The sequence below is a fragment of the Plectropomus leopardus genome, chromosome 19 (assembly GCF_008729295.1).
Source record: "Plectropomus leopardus isolate mb chromosome 19, YSFRI_Pleo_2.0, whole genome shotgun sequence".
In the NCBI taxonomy this organism is placed as follows: Eukaryota; Metazoa; Chordata; class Actinopteri; order Perciformes; family Serranidae; genus Plectropomus; species Plectropomus leopardus.
The window spans coordinates 22394027-22418041 of NC_056481.1; the positions used below are offsets into that span (position 1 = coordinate 22394027).

The following is a 24015-nucleotide window of genomic DNA, read 5'->3' on the forward strand; positions in this document are numbered from 1 at the left end:
ACAGATTGGCCGTCCATTTTTTTGAGCTGTGATTGTGTAACAGACAGCAGGGACGTGTTTCTGTCTCATACAGCTCCAGTTTGGCTCATGCCAATTTCCCTGTTGTCCTCTGATATAATATTTAAGTGGGGGCGGCAGTAATGCTCAAAGACTGGTTTTGACCAAAAAAAGGGAGGCTGGTTTTTGGTTTGATTCCCTGCTGGAAAATCTGGATGGTAGAAGTATGTGAATCACATCACGACCATCAATACACACTTTGCCCTGTGGCTACTGGTCGTACCTGGCAGCTCTCAGGTGTGAAAGTTTCTAACTAAAGGAGATTTTAGCAAAAGAAGAGTCTTAAGTGAGTCACTGATGCAGTGGACAGATCATCCTCTTTTCACGGTTACATAAAATTCTTCATGGAGTTCATATCGTCACAGTGAACGCAGAAAAATGACTGTTTGCTGAAAGGCACACAGCTCTATTGAACATAGAGTGAATCATGGTATTTTCACATAATCTGGTGGCTACATATAGCAGAGACTTTCTCCTCTGCACACACTGTTGCTCTTTATTCATGATCACGACATTCATACTGCTGGTGAGTCAACCTGGAATGATTCGTCTGGATTTGCATATAGTGGGGTTTCATGCAGTTCCTCTAATGGTCACCAGATGCTGGCTCCATTAGATTGTATATAAATTAAAGAAAAATCCAAGCGTTTCTCTGAAAAGTTAAGTCAATAAATGCCCTCTACAAGAAGTCAGGATCTAATCATTAAATTTTTTTTTCACTTAAGGGCAGCAGAAACCAGTTTGAAACACAATACTGTCATATTATTACCTTTTAATGGTGCAGTGTGTAGGATTTAGTGGGAGATATCTGAAGAAATGGAATATAATATTTTAGGGTTTTTTTTTAGCGTATAATCACCTGAAATAGGAATATAGGTGCTTTTCTTATTTTAGAATAGGCTGTTTTTTATCTAAAAAGTAAGCAGGTCCTCATACACAGAGTTCACCATGTTTTATTGCGTCATATTTTAACCCTTGGGCAACTTTGTGCTGTTTCTCTCAAAAACCTGTAGAAGGGCAATGAGCAACTTGGTAAGCACATCCAGCAGACACAGAGTAACATTAATATTAACTGGAGTCACGTTTCTGGCCACCTGCTGAATGCAAGTCCAACATTCAATCCTCATCTGTGTGTAGATATCTGAACCTTTAGCTTCTAAATTATGTCCTGTGTTCACAAGCTACTCACTAGCTTTGTCTGTTGCTTTAAATCACTCAGGGGTGGGCTGCGTACTTACTCTGTCAAAACGTCACACATGTCCTGCCCGCTGTCCCTTTTACACATACAATGATTTGCTGCAGCTACCTCTTCTGCTAGCTTTACAGTGAGACTGCATTGTCCCCCTATTCTACAGCTGTACCTTTTATACAGAGGTGGAATAACATAAATTATCATAAGAACATGTGACATGGTTGTCTATGGGGATTGACTCACTTCTGGAGACACCCTCTAATGGCCAGGAGAGGAAATGCTGTTTGTGGCACTTTATATGTTGGCTTAATTGTTCAGTATTTTTATTTTCTGTACAGTAGGGGATGAAAAAGTGGTTTAAAGACATAACACATGTGGACACCTTCTACAAAGTGAAATGTGTGCATATATTGTGATGCCACCCAGCCTTGGTACCAGTTTTCATTACTTTCCCACAGCCCTCTAGTCCTGTGAAATGTGTCCATGCCTCACTCCCCTCTTCAATCATAACAGAAGACTTTTTAGCTGGGCTTCTCTCACATTACCTGGAGCCACTGAGGCTGACCCAATGACATTTTTTTTCCTGCTTTGAGAGCAACTCTGAATCCCAAATGTTTTATGTAAAACATTGTCCTGCTGGCCACACTGTGAAAACACACTGCAGGCAGCCCTAAAGTCCCACACTTTGCAGCCGGTTTGGATATTGGGCACCAGAGTGATGCAGCCTGGAAATTGAAAGTGTCTGTGTAGAAAATGTGAAGCATCCTATTACAAGCTGTCATACAGACCTGCACCTTTAAAAGGAAAATACACCCTAAATTAGAATCTTAGTTTCTGCTGCACAGTAATTCAGTTTTTGCATTATAAATGAGACGCAATTTTTAAAATGAATAGCAGTGACTATTTGCAGTATTGTGACCCTGTATTTAACAGATTAAGAAATCAGTAATTCGAAATAATTTACAAAATCATGTAAAGACTGTATCTTAAAAAAATGTAACAAGCATCACATCATCACTTTAAGGAGTGTTCTCATCTTACAGGAACTGCATTTATTGGAATTGATTCATGTCATGATTGATTCATGTTTCATTATTGAAAAAGCAAATATTTTCTGTTTTTGGGTGGATTTCCCATATAAACGCGCTGAAACAGCCATGCCTTCGTGCGCTCCCATCATTACAATACGAGCGAGAGGGAGGAGTGAGAGCTGTTTACATTGTGATCCAGGTCTCAGATTTATAGTCATCCAGCTGCACCACCGGGACAACAGCTGTCCCGTCTTTTTGTCGGCCACTTTTTTGTCTGTTTTTAAAACGTTTCCATTTTACGCGTCATGTTTTTGACGCACAGGTGAACTTATTTCGCCTCTACGCGCCTCAACTCACTCCAAAAGAGGAAAAGTGTTTGAAAGAAAAGCCATATTTCAAACTCTCCTCCTCGGTGTTCTCTCTGAATTTCTCGGAGGTGAACAGGTTGTCACAGCCATGTCCAGGAAGAAGGCAGTGAAAGGCAAAGGGAGCTCCAAGAGCCCTAAGGCGTCGCCCAGCAGCGGGAGGACGGGGAAAGGTCTGGCCGCCGCCGCGGCTCCGTCCTCCGGACTGGTTTATCCCAGCAGACCGTCCATTAGCAACAGCGGAGAGTTTTATGACATCGCCTTCAAGGTAAGCTCACAAGACTAATGAAAGACGAGTATGCATTCAATGAAGCTGTCAGACAGTAATTAACCACTTTTGAAATTTAGTTAAACAGCAACTGTTAATGTATTATATTGTTTTTTTTCCCAATTTGAAATTAAGCTAGTTTGCAGTTTCGTTTTAAGATTTACTGAAATAAATCAAAGTAAATGTATTGAAAAAAGATTGAAAAAAGGATGAAGTACACTGAAGAGCAGCAGCATGGCAATTAAAACAGTCTTTTCCTGAGCTAAAAGTGTGTTTAGCTCGAAAAAAAGCCTAACAAAAAGCCTAGCTAAATGACAAGTTTAGCATGCTGAAAACAAAAATAACTCAATCAATCAGAGCTGATAAAGCTCTTTTATTTGTTTTATTTATTTAAAAGGTACCATGTAAAGTTTAAAACATAACCGTTACCATCTGATGTAGTGTACCACATGGAGCTCATTCAGATCTGCAGTTCCTCCATAGGTCTAAACAAAGACTCAACCATCTTGTGACATTCTCATTTTACAGGTAAACAGTACACTAAAATATGTTTCTGATAACATTTGAGGTGAGAAAAAAAGAAAAAGAGTGCAGTAACAGAACCTTGATTCATGTTTGATCAGTGCCGCCTAGTTTGACAATTTGTCCACAGTTCAGGAGCAGTGAGCGACATGATTGAGCTGCTATAAACTCTCCTCATCTCTGTTTAGTTGTTTCTGTTCATGTGGGGTTAGGCCTTTTTTGTGCTGTATGTAAAAAGCAGCAGTTGCAGAAAATATAACAAGTTATTTTTTCATCAGAGTTAACAATTACAGCTTAAACATGAGGATTTTTATTCTTTATCATGCATAGCTTTTGATCTTGTTTATTGGCATTTATAGGCTTCCCTAAATGGGCCCGTGCATCACTATGTGGATAACTGGTGAATATTTTGGGTGTTTTTCTGCAGGTATGCAGAAAAGAGTTAATTTCACCATTATTTCCCACTGACAGTACAGTACCAAAATGCATAATATTGTAGATTGTTTTGTCCCCAGCTGTGTAATTCTTTCATGTTTAATCCCAAACTCCTCTGGCATGTGTGAAATAGACCAAGTAATATTGCCTGTGTTTGTACTCTGGTCTCTGCATATAAAAATGTTTAGGAACTACAGTATATATTGGCCAACAGGAGTATCAAGCAGTGTGCTCCAGTCCAGTGCAATAACTTGGGGAGGAGTTTCTGTTATGTGTGAGATCAATTACCAGCAGCACAGGAGGAGGTTTTTCATGTAGCAGCAGGAGAGATAATGACAAAATATCTGGCTGCTACTACACATCCCAAAATGCATTAGTCAGTTTCAGTTTTTACTTAACCAACACTCAACTAAATGATCATATATGAAAGTAGTTCTCTACTGGTTAAAGCTTTATACCTACAAATGAAATGTGCATTCATCTATCCCAAATCAGAAATGTGTCCTATCTAATGCAAAAGTGGAATGGTTTTGTATTTTTTACTTGTTTTAAGCCTGAATGTAAATGTGCAACTTTACTGGAGAGCAGAGGCATACAACCACAAGGCAGTCATTCTGTTTTTTGGTATATAGGTATAGTGTTTACTGACTTAATAACAGAAATTGAAAACAAAAAATCTGCAGATCAATTGAAAATGAAAATAATCATTAGTTGCAGTCCTACCGACTGTGTGACACATAGCAAATAATGAATAAAGTGTGAGATGAAGATGATAAAGTCTAATGATAATCTGCACTGAGCATATGCAAATCTGAATTCTCATCATGTGGGTGGCAGCTGGTATTAATTCTGCACCCTGATTAACAACAGTTCCAATGACAGGCCTGCCAGAATCACTGCTCCGTGCTTAACTTTGACTTTGTATAATATGCACAACAGTTCAGTGTCACAAAATCACCTCTGCTCACAGCAAATCAAACATAATCAACTCATATATCGGAGTGTGTCACTGCTAATGCGGTAAATAGATACACACACATGAAATGATGCACGAGCAAGCAGTCTCGTGTTGTCTGATGAGGAACAAGGAAAACAGACTGTGTCCCATCTCTCTGTCTCTGTCCCGTTGGTCTGTACAATCTGCTCTGTCCCACTGGAGCAAGTGTGACGCTCTGTTTCCTCTGTAGATGGGAGTTTGAGGAGTGTGTATGTCTGCGTGTGTTGTGTTGCCTTGCCTAAACTTCTGTGTGTTTTAAGATAAGTTTTCACCTGAGCTGTTTCCCTCTTCTACCCCAGACACACACACACACACACACGCACACACACACACACACACACACACACACACACACACACACACACACACACACACACAGACCCACAGACACTAGACATGTATCATCCCAGCTCATTCTCCTTCTGTCTGTGTCTCAGGTGATGCTGGTGGGGGATTCAGGTGTTGGTAAGACCTGTCTGCTGGTCCGCTTCAAAGATGGAGCCTTTTTAGCCGGGAGCTTCATCTCCACTGTGGGCATCGACTTCAGGGTAAGCACACACACACACACATACAGTACACACACTCAGAGGAAAAGAGCAAAAAGTACAAAATTAAGCTGTACGAATGTTTTTATCATTGCTGCTCTAGTAAACTTTTTTGGCTAAGATATTGACACTTCAACACCCATTACTGAGCGTTCACTAAGCTTTCTGTTTTTTTCTGGCACATATGCAGTTTACAGTGATTGCTATGACAGATTTACCACTTGTTGCTGGAGTGTTTACTTCCACAAATCCAATTAAGAGCATAGCAGCTCTGCTAATGTGTTCTCAAAGCTCGAATCGTACCTCTTGCAGATATACACTTAACTTTGCAAGCCCTTGCGACTCTACCGTGAAAAAAATATAGTGTAGACCTGCCTGTTGAGCGAGCTGATTGGTTGATCCAACTTCCTGCGGGGAATTTTTCTCTATTGAGGTGGTTTGTTTACGCTGCCATTAGGATGACAACAGTGTCTGTTTCTCTTTATTGTTGTTTGCTGAATGGGACACTGTTTTCTAGAGGAAACCATAGACTGTAAAAATCATGGATGCATGAAATTAGCTGTAGAGACCAACGTGTTTTTTTTTTTTTTAAATCAGGCTGTAAACATGTTTATTTCTGCTTTAAAGTTGGGCATTTTAACATGGAGACATTGGCGTAGTATCAAAACCAGTGTTTATGCTCCAGTCTGCACAATTATAAAAGAAGCACACACACACACACACACACACACACACACACACACACACAAATGAATATGTCACAGTGTTATCTGTGCATGTTTACTTATGCACAAACCTGCATAGTGATGAACATTTTGTGTTTTTCTTTCTAACATAGCCACTAGCGTGAACCCTGACAATATGTAAGTTAATGAAATGCTCCTTTAGCTTGGAAGCAACGCTGCTTACCAGAGGTCGACTGATAGTAGATTTTTTTAAAGCCTGATGCTTTGGAACAGGAACAGAGTTTATTTATGCTCATCATTAGAAGTGTATATGAACACATAGGTAGCCTTCTGCCTGTACTCTGTGTACATTTTGTGTGTATTTGGGCATGTTTTCTGAAAGCTTATGGACTAAACGCAGCAGTTACAGCAGAGATTGTGGAGACAGTGCAGCTTAGTTCAAGTGAGATACGACCATAGGAGACGATGACAATGTATGTATTTAATGGCCTTGTAGTTGTCCGCTGTCTACAACAATGCCACTGTTAAAGAAGTATTTCAGTGCTGGAAAAATGTTTTTTTTTTTTTTTTTTTTTTAATTAAACAAGGATGTGTATGCAGTGGAAAGACGCAAATACTTTTGAAATGGCGCTACATTACCAGAGGAAAAAGACAAAAAAGGTTGCTTTCTCTCAAGAGGCAGCAAAACTACCAGAATGCTCTGTGCCAATAAACACCCCTGCTGGTGGGTAATGTAATGTGAATTTATACCTGTGAAACAATCTCACAGGTCTGTCTCTTGATCCAGTACAGCATGTAGTTTGAGCAACAGCCCCAAGACACGGGAAAACTCTGCCAGATGATGCTGGAGGGGATAAACTGAGTTCTGGACACAAGCTAGATAGAGGGAAGTTTACTACAGATCTTTTACACACACCGCCCACATTGTTATCACACAAAGCTGGTTCAGAATTGGCGAAGAATTCCTTTAACATTGGCAATTAAACAAGTCTAAGTTTGGCAAAAGAGAGACTTGAATTCTGATGGTGTAACATTGTATTTTTCTCTTTAGCAAGGAAAATATGTGGCAGAGGGTATTTTTATGTTAATTTATTTGACTGAAAATGCAAAGAGAGAGCACACACACTTACACACCTGTGCAAATATATCACAGTCTCAGGTTGTTGGCCTGAGGGTGACTAGTTGGAAAGTCTTAACCTATCGCCTGACACTAGTGTTCAATCACTGCTGTTTGAGCACTTCCTTTTTGCCTTCGAGATTCATTTAAGCCAACAGGAAAACTGGACAAGATGGGCACTTTTCTACTCTTACAAGATGCAAGCACTTTCCCTTAAAAAATGTCTTGCAGCTGTAACAACTGAGCTTTAAAAGTTTAAATGCTGGCTCTCTCCCTTTGTCTCTGCACTCAATAAGGAGGTGACTTGTAAGGTGTTTAAACCCTACCAGCTACCCCAGATCTCCCCTGTGGGACACAAAACATTTGAACTGAATTAAGCTAAATTAAAAAGGTAATTTAAATCGATGTTATTCATTGACACTAATCCTTTTTTGTTGCTAATCGTTGACCTATTTCCTGACAATTGTGCCCCGGGGGAAATTGTAGGCGAGTGTTACAGTTGCGGTTAAAAAATAGCCTTGCTGTAAGTGTCACAGCAGTGGACTAGAGGCACTGACCCTTTCAGTCTTTTGCTTTCTTGTTGCTCCCCCAAGCACGTTCGCCGTAACTGCAGTCTGACACAGCTGTTTGGAAAAGCCTTCCCGTAGGAGGCATTCTCGGCCCTGTTTCAGGGAGGCTGTCATCCACAGCGACTTACAATAGAAACTAGTGTAACTGTGAAAAGAGGTTAAACTCCAGGAAATTAACTCTTGCAGGGAAAGTGCAAGCACTGACAATTGGTTAATTTACACATGCAAAAACAGGGAGCACTCTGATGTGCTACTTAAACAGGATCACACTTCATATAAAGCGTGCAACATAATTTGATGTTTTACCCTAGAATTGGGAGTTGTTAGTTAAGCTGATTCCTCACCTGGGAAGCCAGTCTCTGAAGCAACATATCAGCTAACAGTAGAACTAAAAGTCCCATCAGCAGGATGTTCAAAGCAAGGGAGCAACTTTGAAACAAATGCTGCTTTCCTGCGGCACTGACTGGAAAATAGGACAGCGGTGTTGGCTACAGCACCACAGCTGTGTTTTGGACGAAAGAAAACAGAACAGTCTTTTCACAAGAAGTACCACAGGCAATAGAGGTAAAAATAGACCAAAACAAAATCTTTTATCTGGTTTTGTGGAGAAAAGTCTTTGCAGACTTTCCAGGAAGAATAGGTCATCATTATCACTCCCATAAACAAACAGAATATATAGAGCGTGCACATCCAAAAAGTTTTACAGCATCTTGATAAAAAGACTTTTTATTGTTTTCCTGACAAAGCCTCGTGTGAAATGTCACTTCATTAAATTTGTTGGAAGCTATTGGTATAATGTGCAGCTGCTTCGTCTGTTTCTGCCCTCATTATCACGGCGTCAGTCTTCCCTGGTACTGAAAGGTGACAGTACGAGCACATTATTATGATTACTGTGAATAATTTATTGGCCATGTCAAAGCCATGCTACCCAAAATGCATAACTGTAATCTGTCATTTTCTTTGCCTTTTTTTCCTCTTTTTTGTGTACTCTTACATCACCACTTGCATGCACACATTTGTACTTCTATACTTATAAGGACCCCATTTTGACTAAATGCATTCCCCAGTCTGTAAAGGCCCGACACACCAACCTGATGATTGCTTGTTGGTCAATGTTGGACCGTCAGTGAGCTTCTGTCTTCCTAGTTTATGCGGTGTGTTCAGCACTAAAGTCAAGAGGGCGAGATCAAAACAAGCTTTTTATGTTGGGCAACATTATGTTTCTAGCCATTAAAGTATTAACACTCCATAAATGTTTGTGGAATTGTTGCTGGTCCAGTCACTGGGTCCAGATTTCTCTTCAGTCATAAATTCAAAGTCCACGTGTTATAAATGACCATATATTCCGTTCTAATTTACAAAATGTACACAAAAAACACAAAAGAACACAAGAAATTAAACATATTGCTAGAAAGAACAGAAACACTTCAAAATAAAAGCTCTGTGCTGGAAATTCACTGTATTAAAGTGTGTTTTTACAAGCTCGACACATTCACGAATCACTTGTGGCCCATTCAGAGTGGACCTGCGATCTGCTTTTAGACTGCAACCCAACATTGGGAAGCACTGCTCTAGTGTACAGTATATCCACAATGTCTTGTGGCCAGGACAATATCTTTTTTTTTCAGAAAAAAGCAGAGTTATGTTATGTTATGTTGACAAAGGAAATATAATGTGCTGATCTGTGAGCTCTGGAGATGTTGGTAGGTGGATTTTGTTGGACAGAGTCAGATCAGCTGTTTCTCCTTGTTTAATCCTTTGTATTAAGCAAACTGACTCTCTCCTGGCTTTAGCCTTATATTAAGCATATAGATATGAGAGTGGTATTCATCATCATTCTCTTAATTTGGGCAAGAAAGTATTGAAGCAGGATTATTTAAAGTGTCCTAAAAATCAAATAGGTTGTCAAACAGACAGATATACAAGAGCATGCTGCATACACAGTCACACTGTGCTCACTTCGTCTCGCTCCTCTTTAATCTCCTGCTTTGTATATATTTTTGATGTGTAGAGCACTTTGTAACAGATCTGTTGGTTTAAAGAGTTGTATTTTTAGAAACTTGAATATCTGGGTTATACAGACTGAAGAACACTTGCAGTATTTTGAAACGGGTCCACTTCGTCACCTCACTTATAATAAGGACATTATGCACATATACGTGAAAATAAGAATTTCGTTTGCCTTTTTTCTTGTAATTATAACATGGGTAATGGTATTACTTTAAAAAAAACACTGGTACAGACTATTATTATTATTATTATCTTATATGCACAGGTATGTTTACATAATTGTGGATCAGTCAGATTATTATTCGATTATTTACCTTTTCTCCAATGATAGTCCATGAAGCATCTAGTTTACTATAGTCACTGAGAGTCAAGGCTGCACTCTCCATCGATAGCAAGTCTAAAAAGTCCATAAGCCAGTTATGTATGTTATAGCAGTCCGGTTTGAGGGTTTTCCAGTTCATAAGAATTGTCCTCTTTACCGACAAAAAAGCTAAAGTAACAATGCGTTGTGTAGTTTTTGACCGTTAATTGTCCATCATATTTCCAAGTAAACATACAGCTGTCAGTGGCTAATGTGGCTTCTCAACTGTGTAACTGGATACATTAGTTTTGTTGAGTTTAATTTTGTTTTCAAAAAAGCTTGTGTAAAGTTCATGACATTTCCTTTAAACAGTGTTTAATTGTAGGCCGTTGTACTTTAGATAACGCCAGTTGTTTATCAGTCAGTGTCTGCTAAAATGCCACTGATATCTACCAGGGACACATGGATAATTTGGGTGTCTCTGTTCTCTTGACTTCATGGGTGCTTGACTAGAGGGCAGATATCCCGAAAGCTAAATGAGTGTCTTTAATTCACTCTGTTCAGCTATATTTGAAGAGATGTAATTAATTTTTGGCAGTGCATTTGCAGCTGACACAGTGCAGCAGAGGTCATCTCGACTCTGCGCTTAATTGAAATGTGGAACAAAGGAGTTTTATCTGAGGTGAAATGTTCACGTAGATAATAAGTGTGTATGTAGAACTTTTGATTTTCAAAAGTTAAGTTTGGACAGTTCAGTTTGCTCTTCCAAATGTCATTCTACAACTTTGCAGCACTTTTTATTTCCTTTTTTTGTGGGCAGTATGAGAAGCTAATGCTACAAAGTTCTAAAAAAAGGTTATGAATACAAAATCATATCAAAAAGGGACCAAAACGAGCTTGTTATCCATTCACGTGTTGGTAAAATTACCCAACTGTTCAGCTTTATAGGAAATAAACGCACCTCAATCCTGATTTGCTGTTTCTCACAGTGTGGATAACATAATTGCAGCAACTTTTGTGTCCATCAGACACCTCTTCTTTTTTACGCCGTCCATCTGTCCCATTCTTGTGAATGCGATATCTCAAAAAATGCCTACAGGGAATTTCTTCAAATTTTACACAAACATCCACTTGGACTCAAGGATGAACTGATTAGATTTTGTTGGTCAAAGGTCAAGGTGACCGTGACCTCATAAAGCCTTATTTTGTCCTGAACTCAAGAATCTGCTGATTTTATAGATCTCCTGTGCAACGGGGGGCATTCTTGAGCAAAGTGTCCATGTTTTCACTGTCAGTGCAAGTTGAATGGTTCGTGAAGGCTTACAATCACAGGGCAGCAATTCTAGTTTTAAATAGCAGCCCTGAGCAGATACTGGGACAGGAGGGCTGAAAAAATGTGCTGTAAAGTGCTGCTCTTTGGCTAAAAGTTGAGATATTGTAGGTGTAAATGCAGCAGCCTTAAACCCTGAATTTTTTGCAATGTCAGGAATGTGAAGCACCGTGACCTTTTCCACTTGAGATAATGAGGAATAACAGTCAGCGCCCCATGGCAAATAAAAGTTTTTAGGGTAGAGCGCAGCCTGACTTCACCCTGCTTCTCTCCATCTGTTTCTATTTGTCCTGACAGAATGAAATGATGAGTCGAAATCAGACTTCAAACTGCGCTCAGACTCTTTTCTGCTTGTTAGAAATGCTAATAAGATCACTCTGTTTTCTACCTTTAAAAGAATAGCAGGGTGGATTTCTGATTCTCCTCCCAACTTTCCATGCTGTGTGTTTGTGTATTTAATTATATACTACCTCTCATGTCCATAATGTGGCTTTTCTTCCTTCCACCACCCATTCATGCTGCTTGAAATGATGCAGCACAGCACCGCACCAGTTAATCATTAAACAAATGGCTGCACAGCTCCCTCTGATGCAGATGGTTTTATGTGTGTGTGAGAGTGACTGTGTGTGTGTGCCTGCCAGAGCATGACAGGAAGATCATATTGACCACCCTCACTGCCCTTTCCAGCTAATTGCCATGTGACACAGCTTGTGTATGTGATTCTTTATGTGTGACCACGGGCGCCTACCTCTGTCAGGAGGAACAGCTGTGGGAAACAGCTGGCTGGAGATACATTTACTGACATCGTTGCTCAGAATTTTTAAAAATTCTAACAAGCCAGATTGTGAATGCAGCTCGCGAATTTAGCTTTTTATTATTTGGCGGTTTTATTGTTTGCTGTTCTAAATTCCTGCAATAGCATGGCTCGGAAGGCACTTCATATCTGGCATATTGGCAATAAAGTGCAACATGTTGCTTTAAACATCACTGAATTTACACAAACTATACATTTACATTATGAATAGTAATCACATGTTAGAACCAAAACTGTATACCTCATCTTTTTGTTTATTTTTATCTTTTGTACGTGTGTCCATTGTTTTTTTTAACATTCTGTTTCTCCTCTCTAAATTCTGTGAATGCAGTGCAGGCATACTTAGCAGCAGTGTGAAGAGTTTGAATAGCATGATGGATAACTGATCTGTTGATCTGGTTAGAGCTGATGAGTGAATGGTTAAGTTTCACTTTCACTCAGCCTGGCACTCTGCTCCTCCATCTGTGCCCACAGTACTCTCTGTGCTCCGAGAGTGTGGTGCAATAAATAACCAAATGGTATATATATTACAACAGCAATTCTACTAATGGTTCAGCTTCAAAATATAAAATTAACATGTGGCGGCAGATATTTTAATCGTGGTGGGCTGCCACAAATAAATGAATGTGATGGAAACCCTGGTTTGTGAGATCGGAGGACTGATGTTTAAAGCAGCCAAAAGTGGTCAGTTAAGTTAGAGTGGTGTAATTGCAGACCAGAAATCTTTGTTACTGCAGGGAAATATATATGCAGATTTGTTTGTATTTTCGCATTACACTGGTGAGAAATGGCTGGGAGTTCCTCCAGAACAAAAGGCGGAATGGGTATTTAAAATTTATACTGGTGGCAGATGGGGAATGAATTAAAAAGACACTGGAGAAAAAAAACTTCCACCATAATTTTCCTTCTCACTAACAACTAACAGAAAAGTGACTAACTTTTCAAAAAACAAAGCAATATGGGCCCTTTGTTTGCATCAGGCTAATTAAGCTGCTAACATTTCTTCTTAACTACTCAGCAAAAGTTTTCTGAAAATTCTGAGACAAGGCAGTCAGCTTCTGTTGTGCATTTTACTTTGGGAGCCACAGGGTTAGATTTGGGGGAAGATGTGCTCCATTCCTTTATGGCACAAAACTGAAAGATGCAGCTTTTTCTCTAGAGCAAATGATGCTGAAGTTGTCAGAGTTTGTGGTGATGGCAGATGGTGGAAGGAGTGAAGGGATAATAAAGATTTCCCTTTCAACATGTTTATCCTCTTAAATAAAGACAAAGAGGAAAAACTCTTAGTGACAGTCTGCTCTGGATATGACCAAAATATGCCACATTTCTCCTGAACTTTCTCTCTGAAATTGTTTTCTGAAAATGTTGAGGCACAGAAAAGGTCACGATTAGTTTCGGTAGTTTATGATAAGATTCATGAGATTTGAGAGGTTGTGAATTTAGTTGCCTGTTATCATCTTGCTGTTCCCCAAAGCTCCCTGATTAGTCTGACTGCTGGCCCCAGTAGATTCTCAGTGAATGTTTTTAAGACTAAAACGTTGCATTGAACATGAAGCGTTTGAGATTTTCTCTTGCATTGCAAGACTGGGAAGCAACAGTGTTGATGCGAAATGTGTTAATTTTAGAGCTGGCAATGCTACTGGTGCAAGATAGAAGCAGCTTGTCCTGGCCACAATCTCAGTAATTAAATCAGTTAATGAGATTTTCTAAATTATATCTTAAGTATGTGCACTCTGCTTAGATAACTTTGTTCACACATTAAGATGAAGGTAAAGCAAGTGCAGAATGAACTGTGGCCCTTAACTGGACCTGCCTTTACCTGCATGCATGTGCACTTCTGTACAAGGCAGAAATAATATATTCTCAGCATGCCCCCCCCAAATATACTCATGAAAGGTGGTTGTTTTTTTTAAATTATATGCTACAACAGGCAACCGTACAGCACTGTCCAAATTAATCATTAGCAAATTTAATCATAACCATAAATAAACGTAACAAATTAACATTATGATTATTTTTCCCACCAGTTTTAGTATTACTGTAGGCTGCAGTTGATTTGTCCCAAGTGGTTTTGCTGTACCTCAGCAGAAGCCGTTGCTCGACTGCTGTGGAATAGAGTGTTCTGTCACTCTATTTTATTACTTTCAAATATAACAAAAGTGGGAAACCAGCATGTAGCGACTAGTGTTGTAGGTGCAGATGTTTCCAGTCGCCTCTCTGTCTAAAGTTAAAGTCTAAGTTTGTGTTCAATTTAAGCTCTAATGTCTATTTTCACTTATTTTGCTAAGTGCTGTTGGTGCTTTTGTGGTTTGCGTTTGACGGTGGTGACGTGGCTCAAAGTAACTCATCAGCATATGGAAATCAATTCATTCATTTATTTATTGTCCATAACCCGCTTGCCTTTTTAAGGGTTGTGGGGGGGCTGGAGCCTATTCCAGCTGTCATTGGGCAAGAGGTGGCATACACCCTGGACAGATCACCAGACTATCGCAGGGCTGACACATAGAGATAGACGACCATTCCCTATTAACCGTCAGTAAACTTTGAGTCGCTTTTTCAATATGCTGGAAGTCACTGCCCGTGTGTGGGTCGAGCAACCATACGGCCAAGTTTTCTAATGTAAACATCTGTAAACATCCAAACTAGCATCCCTCTAAGACTTGTACAGTCATTGGATAATAAACTGGACGACATCTGTGCCACATCAGTTTCCAACAGGATGTCAGGAACTGTAATATCCTACCAACAATCCAACAATGTAAGTAGAAGCAAAAAAGAACTAAATTACAAGGACCATTGAGCCCTCATTTATTGCATATTTATACAGTTGTACATGCTTATGATAAATATTATAATAGAAAATGAGTTTTCAATGTTTTTTTGGGGTGGGGGACAGATCACCCGAATATCGAATCCATGGATACAGCCCTGTATCTGTGCCCTCTAGTCACATGTGTATGCCTGTTAAAAAAGGCAGCCTTAGTATCTGTATTGACAGACTCTAATCAGACTGATGATGATTGCAGTTCCTCAGTTTCTCTTCAGGCTCCCAGACGACGCCCATTGATCCTGGAACGCCTTTTTTTGTGGCTGTGAATCTCAATTCCCCTGATAAAGACTGTAGCTAAGCCCAGACTTCAGCCACATCTAATGAATTCTATTGTAATATCTCTATGCTCGACTGTCAGCTTTGCAGTGTAACCGCTGACCACACACTGGACAACACCGGTTGTCATAGTAACAACGCACAGGTACACCAAAGGCAATTTTCTGTCCACAATATAAGGAGGGTGAGAGGTAGTCTACATTATGCATGCACTGACACACACGTTCACACACAAACATGCACGTCGACAGATGCTCTCTGTTATTCCCACACTTCTGTCATCAGCTCCATATTGTTTAGCTGGTTTTATTTGTTGGTGTAGGATGAATCATTGACATCTTCAGGGCCTCACTGTACATCCATGTTTTATGTAAGTGTATTTTTGCTATTGTGTGCAGATTTCTATGACCTGATTTAAGCAGGATCTACTCAAACAGCAGCTTTTCTGACAGAAGGACACTTAGTTTATGTAACACTATGTAAGCTCTCATGGGACAGCATAGACAGCACAGGCTCCCAGTGGTGATGATGGTCTGCGTCTCAATATCATTTAAATAAACTTACCTTTATTATGGCTTTCCATATAGTGGTGTGAGGACAATAGAGCTTTAATGTTACAACACTTGGAACCTGTTTGGGGTTCAGTGTTTTGCTCAAGGACATATAGGAAACCCCAATTGCAATGGTAGGCGATATTGCGACATACCATTGCAAAATGTCATGGCACCTGATTTTGTTGTCTCTATTTATCTTTTCTCTCCATGCCCTCATAAACTGGGGTTTAGTGCTGCCAACGTTCTGCCACTTATTTCTCCACAGTTTGCATATTCTTGGCTGAAATGTTTTCAGAAACATGTTTTAGCTTACTGTATAACTGCAATGTGATATTGTTTTTTACCAGTCGGCTGCCATATTCTTTCCTGTGTCAAAATGGATTACTTGCATTACTTCTCTTACCAGCAGGAGGATTTATTAGTCTGGTGCACCACAGTGCATTCTGGTATTTGTAGGTTTTCTGCTACTTGAGTAAAAGTGAATTCCACAGTCCTTTTCCTCTTTTTGTGTGTGGTCATGTAGCACCAATTTCAAGCATAATTACATACTTATTATTTTTAAGTTCCTTTTTGTTTTTAAACTGGTCAGTTCGAGAGGAGTCAACATAAGAGTCTACTGAAAAATGGCCATTTTAACTCACATTTGTCAAGATCTTACATTGGTAATCAGGGTTCCTGTGGATCTTAAACGCCATTGAATTTATTGGCTAAATTAATTTTTTGAAAATCCTAAAAATGCACAGTCATGCGAAGTAAGATTTTATGAATCATTTTTTTCTGGCATTGCATTGTAAAATTGAAAAAAAAGGGTAACACCTATTTTTTTTTGTTAAATAATTGAAAAAAATCCCTTTTCTTAAACTTGTCATGATGGGAATCCAAATAGTGGAATCTCACATGCAGATTGAATAACACAAAATTGCTAAGAAAATCGTCCAGACACGGCAGATATTTCTCTGACATATTGATTGTCTTTCATGTGTTCCACTTTAAAAGGGGTTGTCTTTTAACATTTGATGTACATAATCTAACTTTTACACTGGAGAAAAATGTCATGTTTTATGGTACAGTAAACATTTGGGCAAAATAAAATTGAAAAAATGAATAGAATAAAATTTTTCAGTTTTGGTTATTAGAAAATTGGTCTTAAACTTAATTCCAAGTGTCATTAAAACATCTAAAAAAAGTCTTAAATCCACCTAAGCTGCAGGAACCCTGAGTAATATACAGGGCATCACTCCATAATGTTGAAATATAATCATCACCTTAAGAAGTAGCTTTGGAAGTTGAATAACTGTATAGTGTTGACAGAGGTTCTAGGTTTTTGTCAGACATCAGTATTATTTTCTTTCAATTGAACTTGACACACAAAATAAAAACCTCCGAATACTCTTAAGTGAAAAAAGATCAAATGACAAATCAAACTTCACTTCAAAACAGCCACACAAATACAATCACAGAATGGATCATCATCATCATCATCATCGCTGTCCAAAGCTTCCCGTTGGTCTGCACCACACTGTCTGCTCTTCTCCTGCGGTGTCGGCTGAAAATAAGCCATATGCAGATGCACTTCGGTATTCATGAATAAGCAAAATGATGAAACTCACTCATGCTAATAAGCCGCCACGGGACAAACAACACAGGAAGAGTACAAAGTCAAAGCCACATCTTCTCTGCTCTTATATAACCCTTCATTCCACTTCCCTTTCCCTTCATTCCTAATCCTCTCTGCTGTGGAGTCACATTTACATTTACTTTGCTCCTCTTTTCCAGCTTAGGAAATAATTCTTGTTATGTAATATGATTCAGGATTGTTAGTAGTGAAGTGGCTCAGCAGACCTGAAGACCTGCTGACAGATATACAGTTGACAAAAGCATTGACAGAGGCAGGCGTACTTGGTTTTACCTTTCTCCCATTGCGTCACATGACTCCTCAAGAGCTTGTCGGGTTCCCAGGAGACGGTTGTTATGGGCCAGTAACCATGACAACGATGCAAAGCAATAAATGTGTGGAAACGGCCTCCACCTGATTCTGCTGGTTTGGCTGACAGATGGCTTTTTATGGTTTTTCTGAGCTTTAGGGTTGACTGAGGTCCTCAGCTGGGGATAGACAGGGAAGGATTGGTTTTTGTGGCAGACGCGGAACAAGCCATGACCGAAATCTGCATGTGGTGACAAATTTACAGATGGGTTTTTAGTCAGTGTTCATTTACGGTACAGCATTATTTTGCTTCACAGTCTCACAGTTGAGTGCGCTCAGAACTGGGAGAATTTCCAGTTTAATCACTGTTGTCTGCTGAAGGCCACAGAGCAGATCCAGTCAGGGTTAAATGTCGATCTGTGCACCACGCGAGACTTCTTATGGAGAGGACACGTCTTTCTATGATGAGCAAATGATTGCTTGCACACAGCATGTTGGAACAGTTGGTGACATCAAGGCCGTAGCTGCCACTTAACTAACAACAGTTCACATTCTATAATTGCATAAGAAATTGCACGTTTAGTAGATATTCTTAACGCTGGAGTGCAAAACATTTGTCTCCCCCCTCTGACAGTGAGAGTAATGATTCAAACGCTGCTGATACATGCTTATGATGTATACCTGTAAGTGAGCTCGCTGAATCTCCCTGCAACATCTGCTATTAGTCCCGGTGACTTTAATCCTTCATGTGATTTTCTAAATAATCAAGGAGATGAAAATGAAGACCATAGAGTCAAAATGTATAATAACAATCTTTACAACTCTGTCACAAAACTTTCTTTCAAAAACATGAGAACAAAGTAATGGGCAACAAAAAAATGAGAATAACCCTAAAGAAATTAGTTAAAGTACAGCAAAATTACCTGAAAACTGAAAACTAAAATAGGTAATTATGATAATTATACACATAGTTTTCCCTAGCTTTTTTCTTTTTTCCCTAAGCCATTTTCTCCTAGTTTTTTTGCAATTTGTGGTACATTTCAGACCAAGTTGCACATTATCCTTTTTTTCTCCATGTTTTTGAAAGAAATCACACCAGTTTGCACAGGGGAGATTAAAAAGGTGTCTAAAAACAGCACAAGAAAAGTGATGTTACTCCAGGTTTCAAACGGTTGACTGTTGATAACCATTGTTTTGTTAATGGTGCAAAAGAAAAACTTTTCATCATTATGTCGCCTACACTGCTACGTGCAGCTACATGCTATCATCAGGGGAAACATGTAGGCTAATCTCGGTTGCTGATGTTGTTTTGTCTTAACCGATTCTGGAAAGAATCCTGCTGAAACATATCTGGTTATGTGTAGAAGGTTGCAGATGTTGTAAATTTCTCCGTAATTTCAGATCATAAAATCTTTCATGGCAGAAAGTGCCGCCATACTCAGTAACGATCATTCTCGGGCTGCAATTATGCTGCTAACATTCATGTAGTTACGTGCTAATGTTAGGGATATATGGATCTTGGTTGCAAATGTTTTAATTTATTTTGGATCATTTTTCTGCAGGAACATGTTCAGTTGTGTTTAGAAACTTTATCGGTGGTTTTTATTGTGGAAAGTGCAATGACAGTCATTACCCCAGCTGCAATAACAATACAGAGATGTTAAAATGTTGAAGACCTGGGAGGAGGACTTGAGGAGACAGGCACTAAAAAGTGAGTCTCAGACAGAGGATGAATACAGGTGTTCTAGCACAGACAGTATAAGGGGAAAAAAGTTTTTTCGACCATTAAAGCATGTCAGGAAACTTATTATCAACCTGAAAATTAGCATAGTAAGTCCTCTTTAACAAGTACACCTATCCACCGACCAGAGCTCGACACTCTTTTTTTCTGCTCCATTAAAGCATCAGTTTGCTGCATTAGCACTGAAGTTACCACTAAGAAGATTAAACATGGGTATTTTAAGAGAATCCTCCTGCTTCGTCTTCATGGAGTTGGAAAAATGCACATCTGGTAGCTGCCCAATTCAATTACAAACATTCACGCATTACTAAAGTGCCTCGCAACTGTTGGATTGTTGATGCAGAGGACCGCACTGCTCGTTAACTTTCCCCATCCACCTTTTCTCTGCCAGTTTTGGGATCCAAACTGGCTACTGGCAGACTTTCATACCCCTGTGAGTTTATATTTGTATTGCCTTCCTATAGTCTTTGATCAAGTTGTTAAAATTAGTTTTTTAAAAATAAATTGGAGTTTGACTTTGAGTAGTCGACTGCAGCCCCTCAGGTTACTGTCGTCACTGCTAAGAATGAGTTTTATAATTAGACATTTTAAAGAAGGGACATGGTGCTGGAAAATAAATCAAAAGAACTGCTTTTCTATTTAACAACAGTGTGAGTGTGGGGTATTGTCTGGAACTGGCTCTGCTCAGAAATGACAGACGATGTGTTTGTGTGTTTTCGTGTGTGAGCGAATTAGTGAAAGATGGATGGACAGAAAATGTTGTGAACAAACTCCTTTGTTTAGAACTGTGTGAGGAAAGAATTTGTCTTGGTCTCTAATTTGTCACTGTTATGAGGAATCACAACACTGCTGCATTCACTTCTGTTTTCTCCATCTGGGTAGATCTCGTCTGAATTTGTTGCTCCGGCTCACCAGTGCACAGCTTCTCACACTACAGTACTTTTGATTGGTTTCAACAAATTATTTACACAGACTTAACGCTTTGAGCTGTCCCAGAATATTTGGGAAAGTGGATACCGAGGCTTCCGGGGACATAAGTGGCAAATTGTATTACATTTCCTCCCATTCAAAACAAAGGAATCCCTTATTGCTATTCATAAAAAAGGAGTTCAATTTAATTTTAAATGTAAAACAAGAATTTATAGATATGTCTAGATGGCTTTTTATGCAAGGCGTTATTTAGAAATGACTTTTTTTGCCTCTGCACTGGGGCGTCGTCTGTCCGGCCTACCCTTTCTTGTGGATGTGATATCTCAAGAATACCTCAAGGTAGTTTCTTCAAATTTTGCACAGACGTCCATTTAGACTCAATAACGAACTGAATATATTTTGGTGGTCAAAGGTCAAGTTCAATGTGGCCTCGTCTGTCTGTCTCTAGTGAACCTTGTATTACTTGGACTCAAAAATAAACTGATTGCCTTCACTGGTCAAAGGTCAAGGTCACTTTCTTATAAATGAAATATCTCAGTTATTTAAGTTATTTAAATCAATCCACAATATGAATAAATGGATAGCTCTGCAATGCATTAGCCATTATTTTGTTACTATCTATTTATTTCACAAAATAAAGTATAAAATGACAAACCCTCCATTTAATCTTTTTGGCCTGTCTTGGGGAGTGTCTTTCTCTTAAGAGAGTATTCTCTGTGTTTGTTGCTTTGGTACAGCCTGTGTCTGAGTTACCTGAATGAACTGTATTCCCTTTAGTGATCATGTTTGTTATCCGCACATCTTTTGGGTGGATTACATTTCATTAATAAATAAGCCATGTTGACTTTTCAATGGCAGAGCCTGCATACTTGCAGAGCTTGCGTACTTGCAGAGCTTGCGTACTTGCATTGGCAAATGGTGAGTGAGATTGTAGTAAATTGCACCGCTGTCTGTCTCTCCTCTAGAACAGACTGTAAAAACACTGATGCTCTATAAGCTAAATATTTTAAAAGGTCACATTGTTATAGATGTAAAAACTTCAGGCTGACATTGGCACACCTGTCGAACTGTAAGTACTTTGAACAGAAATGTATACATTTTTAATAAGCTTTCACCACATTAAAAAAACTGTGGCATTTACATTGATAGTGTTTTATGTTGTTTTCAAACATGTCATGACAGAAGAAAAGCAAGGAAGCAATAAATATGGAAATTGTCGTAATAACAAGTGTTTAATATGCAGTTATGCTGCAGCTAATCACATGCCAATTCACAGTTGGTGGTTGTCATAGTAGGTTGACGAGCTCTGCGGCTCCGGCTCTGGAGTTTTTCAGGCGCTCAGCAGGAAGAAAATTAGTGACCATCAGAGCAAACAATGAAAAGATTTGACAAACAGAGCTGATACATCTGAGCCCTCAACACAGGCTGAGATGATGGTGTAGTCTGAAAAAGTTTGATTTGGTACTGGTATGTACCACAGAGGACTTAGAATTGATCAGGAATTGTTTGTATGTATATGCACAAATACATGCTAAAGCTGCATGCAAGAGGGAGAGAGATAGAAGGGAGAGAGAGCTAAAGGAGGCAGCTAATGAGAGTGCAGCTTTACAGAGCTGGATTCAGACACCAGCAGGTGAATAGAAATGTCAAGTTACTATTTTCTGCATAATTAATGTTGTGGGATGAAGGCCTATTTTCTCAGAGGCATTTTTATAAAAGTTGAAAGAAAGCTAACTAACTAAAAGAGAATATTTCAATCAATGACGAATACACAGTACATTGCATATGTGCATAGTATTGTGAATGAGTTTCATCTTGAAGATAATGTTAAGAAAATGCTATTCAGCAGGGGGGTTAACCCCTGTACAGGTAGTGTTGGAGATGGTGGTGATCATACAAAATATTTCTAATATCTGTAGTGAAATATGGGAAGCAAAGGCCAGAAAATATGGTCACGGAATCCTGTATGACAATTTATAATTGTTCGGTATTCTTGTATATTTTTTTAGATACAGAACTAGATGTAACTTTATTTCTGGGCTTCACCAGCAATTATTGAGTTTCTGTAATGTAAGCAAGCACAATATTTCCTTTTCTTGTTATTTGAAGACTTAATGTGCACGTCCCTGGTGGTGAGTATGCATGTTCACAGAACTAATCATTCAATATTGTTTCATATAGTTTAATATCAAGCCACAAGCAGTCAATTCTCAAGTATTAATATCTGCATACGTGATTTTGTTCTTTGTTGACAGTCCTTCTAACCATTGGTAACTACTGATTAAAAAATAAAACAAAAAAACATGTTGCATAGAAACTTCCTGCTTGTTAAAAGGCAAATCAAGGTGATGCAGCTACTCGTATATTCTACTCTGTTATTGCTGCTATAGGTCACATTTTTATGGGAGTTTTCTGGTCCCATTAACAATAAATTTGCCCTCTTTGCCCAACTGAAATTGTAATGTCAGATTTGCGTGCTGGTGCAAAGTCTTGACACACAAAATGATGCACCCTGTACTGGTCATAAAGACAAGACGAGTTCTCAGAGTCCACCATCAATTACTAGAGTCACAGTACATCTCATTTGGTTAGTCAGTTGATTGGTGGCCTGGTTGAGCAGCGGCTTAGTGATTCTTCTGATTACTAATTCAGAGGATCCACCAGACATTTCTTGGGAGAACCCATAAAATGAGCAACTTTTCTTGAAGCTACAAAATCAAGATATTGAGGATTACCTTGACTAACCTCAAAGGTGGATACAGCATTTTAAATAACACAGAACACACTGGCAGACCTATAAGAAAGCATCTGATCATGCATATTCATAGACTCAAAGAAGCAGATGTTTTTGGCTTTAAAATTAAGAAAAGCAGGTATGCAGCTTCATCAATTAACGAACTCCTGCTTGGAAAGCTTTATTATACAGCGTCCACACTACTCACTAATTAATTGGACATAAAATACAGTTTGCTTCGGTAAAGCACTGTAGGGATGAAAAAGGGAGGAGGGAGTAGATAAAATAAAACCAGTATGTATTAACATTTTAAATACAGTTTGTGTTGTCTCGCTCACTCCTGCCCTCTTCATGTCATAGATCAAACTCCCTCATATTTAAATCTTATCATTAACCTGCTGGAAGGGCAAGGTGGTAGGTGATCAATTAATGCTCCTGTGAGGCGTCTCCTGTAAAAATAATGTAGTCACCACTCTGCCAGCGGTAATGAATCAACTCTATTTCTACAGCAATGATATTCACAAATCACGGCTGGACAAGCTGTGCAGAAGACAGCAGCAGGGTTGTATTTCTTTTTTTAATGTGATGGTGATTCTAAAGTTGGCAAAGTCTTTAGATGGCAACAGCGTATACAATTTACACACCTTACAAACATACAAATGCACTATTCATTATGAGAAAAGTAATACTGATGTTTGGTTCTGTGGGCAAGTGCACTGTATAGCTGACATCACGTGGGCTATACAGTGTTCATTTTTTTTGCCTTTTGTAGAAAAATGTTTAAGCT

At 39.0% G+C, this 24015-nt stretch overlaps 1 protein-coding gene across 1 annotated transcript in view; it reads left to right on the plus strand.

Moving 5' to 3' along the window:
• The first annotated feature begins 2439 nt into the window (after positions 1-2439).
• Positions 2440-24015, plus strand: part of LOC121958674 (ras-related protein Rab-26) — a 95189-nt gene continuing 73613 nt past the window's right edge. The window contains exons 1-2 of the mRNA XM_042507760.1: positions 2440-2913; positions 5305-5415. Of these exons, the coding sequence (XP_042363694.1) occupies positions 2737-2913; positions 5305-5415 (288 nt within the window). The 5' untranslated portion in view covers positions 2440-2736. The remainder of the gene's footprint in view (positions 2914-5304; positions 5416-24015) is intronic.